This window comes from Eurytemora carolleeae, unplaced genomic scaffold (genome assembly GCF_000591075.1).
Source record: "Eurytemora carolleeae unplaced genomic scaffold, Eaff_2.0 scaffold1066, whole genome shotgun sequence".
NCBI lineage: Eukaryota > Metazoa > Arthropoda > Copepoda > Calanoida > Temoridae > Eurytemora > Eurytemora carolleeae.
This window is the reverse complement of record NW_019396977.1, coordinates 17,271-20,087: the sequence shown is the minus strand read 5'-3', so window position 1 is coordinate 20,087 and position 2,817 is coordinate 17,271. Positions and strand designations below refer to the sequence as shown.

The 2,817-nt window shown below is 31.3% G+C and overlaps 1 protein-coding gene across 1 annotated transcript in view; it reads right to left on the bottom strand.

Annotated features, from left to right (window-relative positions):
* Nucleotides 1–2,817, bottom strand: part of LOC111710708 (uncharacterized) — a 14,525-nt gene that overhangs the window by 9,976 nt on the left and 1,732 nt on the right. Inside the window, exons 2-3 of the mRNA XM_023484825.1 lie at nt 2,089–2,145; nt 876–963 (exon numbers count right to left, since the gene is read on the bottom strand). Of these exons, the coding sequence (XP_023340593.1) occupies nt 876–963; nt 2,089–2,145 (145 nt within the window). The remainder of the gene's footprint in view (nt 1–875; nt 964–2,088; nt 2,146–2,817) is intronic.

Below are 2,817 nucleotides of genomic sequence, written 5' to 3'. Positions count from 1 at the left end.
AAATCTATTATGAATCTATTATGAATCTATTATGAATCTATTTATGAATCTATTATGAATCTATATATGAATCTATTATGAATCTATTATGAATCTATTATGAATCTATTATAAATCTATTATGAATCTATTATGAATCTATTATGAATCTATTTATGAATCTATTATGAATCTATATGTAAATCTATTATGAATCTATTATGAATCTATTTAGGAATCTATAAAATGTAGGGAGGGTCATTTGAAATTACGTCTTATACAGTTCCAATACAGACAGTAAGAGATGGAAACTTATAAATGCTTACAGACACCCAGAGATAGAAACTTATAAATGCTTACAGACACCCAGAGATAGAAACTAATAAATGCTTACAGACACCCGTAGATAGAAACTTATACGGCCGTAGATAGAAACTTATAAATGCTTACAGACACCCAGAGATAGAAACTAATAAATGCTTACAGACACCCGTAGATAGAAACTTATAAATGCTTACAGACACCCGTAGATAGAAACTTATAAATGCTTACAGACACCCATAGATGGAAACTTATGAATGCTTACAGACACCCGTAGATTGAAACTTATAAATGCTTATAGACACCCAGAGATAGACACTTATAAATGCTTACAGACACCCAGAGAAAGAAACTTATAAATGCTTACAGACACCCATAGATGGAAACTTATGAATGCTTACAGAAACCCGGCCGTAGATAGAAACTTATAAATGCTTACAGACACCCAGAGATAGAAACTAATAAATGCTTACAGACACCCATAGATAGAAACTTATAAATGCTCATAGTCACCCGGAGATAGAATCTTATGAATGCTGACAGGCCCCCGGAGATGGCAAATTATAAATGCTTACTAGGAAGGCAAGGTCCGGATTGGTAGATACTCATAAGTTCGCCAGGAGGTCCCCAGCAGAATACTCTTCCTAACTCACAAACTCCATTCTGAATAATAATTGTACAAATTATCAATATTTTGAGCCGAAAATACAGCATCGTTAATTAACATTCAAGGATTTTAAGTTCCAGAACAGTTTAGAAAAGTAACATATTTCAAAGCTTTAATATTAGATGAAGTTATTATATTATGCAAGTAATCTTTACAGAAAATATGGGTCGGAAGAAAAATAGAATAGTTTGTCAACAAATGGTTAAAGGGACTGTAAAGGAAAAAGGAAAGGGGGTATAGGCTGAAATCTATTCACTTTAGCTTTCGATCGCGACCCATGAAAGTTATATCTGATGTTCCTATCTCGAGAAACTGATTTACAACTTTGTCAAATTTATACGAAAATTAATATATTTACAATTTTGTATAAAAGTAGTGGGTTTAAATAGATCAAATTCAGCAAATAAGCAAACAATCTGAAAACGATGTTATCCCAGAGATACGTCCGTATTGCTTAACCAGAAATTCCACCAATGGCAGTGCAGTAAAGTGGTCATGTGATACTGGCGGAGACACGTGACCAGTATACTGCTCTGCCATTGGTGATAGTTCTGGTCACATGATTTAAGTTTAAGATTTTCTAAATTTTACATATACTAACTTTCGTATAATTTTAACACAGTTTTATATCAATTTCTCGAGACAGGAGCATCAGATAAAACTTTCATGGGTGGTGATCAAGAGCTAAAGTGAATAGCTTTCAGCCTATACCCCCTTTCATTTTTCCTTTCCAGTCCCTTTAAAAAATGATTCAGTCAGCAGTGCAGATCTAAATCTTTTGTCAGAAATATACATTTTGCATACTTAATATTCAGAACATGGAATAATAAAAGGAATTGAGTCATTGCCTCAAACTCAAAATTTCTAATCCCTTAATGTTTGCAACCTGGCAAGTTAAACCTTTGATATATCAACTTAGATTATTTAATATAACAGAATTCATGTTTGAAATATTTAATGCCTACGACGTAAAGAATATAGGAATCAGAAAATTAGAGTTTGTGGCAAAGACTCAATCGAAATTTATAATAATAATTTAAATTCAACATCTATAGACTCTGCTCAGACTCTGAGTTTATAGTTTAAATATATTTGTAAATATTTTTTTCACATAATATGACCTCAAATCTTAGTTCATTACAGGGCGGTGTGAGGGTGCATGCAGCTGCACATTGGACCTAAAAAAAAAGAGATTTTAAATGGTCTGTAACCATCATCTTAAAGCGTAATATCAAGTGACCCACCATGGAAAAGATGATTCACAAATGTACCCTTAAAAGCTTTGTCTGATCAAGTATGAACTATATTTCAATGTTTATAATTGTGATTTCTTAACAAAAGTTTTCTTGCAGAATTTTATTGCAGGAAAACATAACTGAATGTTCAGAATTTAACATTTTTAAGGCTAGAAAAACGACAATATCTTCCACAATATTGATCAAATAAAGATTTCAAAGGTACAATTGTAAATCGGACAATGCCATCATTGCATTGAGGGTCACTTGCAATTACGCTTACAGTCCATTTAATATTTTTTTATCAAAAATTTTATATAAATTCATGCAACAAAACCCGTTATTTATAACAAAATAAACAGAAGTGAATTTTTTCAAAGTAACATGGATTTAATAAATGCAAAACTATCTAATGTAAAACATAATCTTTCTATGATGTTTCCTTAAATGATATCCATTCCACTGCGAAATATCAAAACATAATCTTTCTATGATGTTTACTTTAATGATATCCATTCCACTGCGAAATATCAAAACATAATCTTTCTATGATGTTTACTTTAATGATATCCATTCCACTGCGAAATATCAAAACATAATCTTTCTATGATGTTT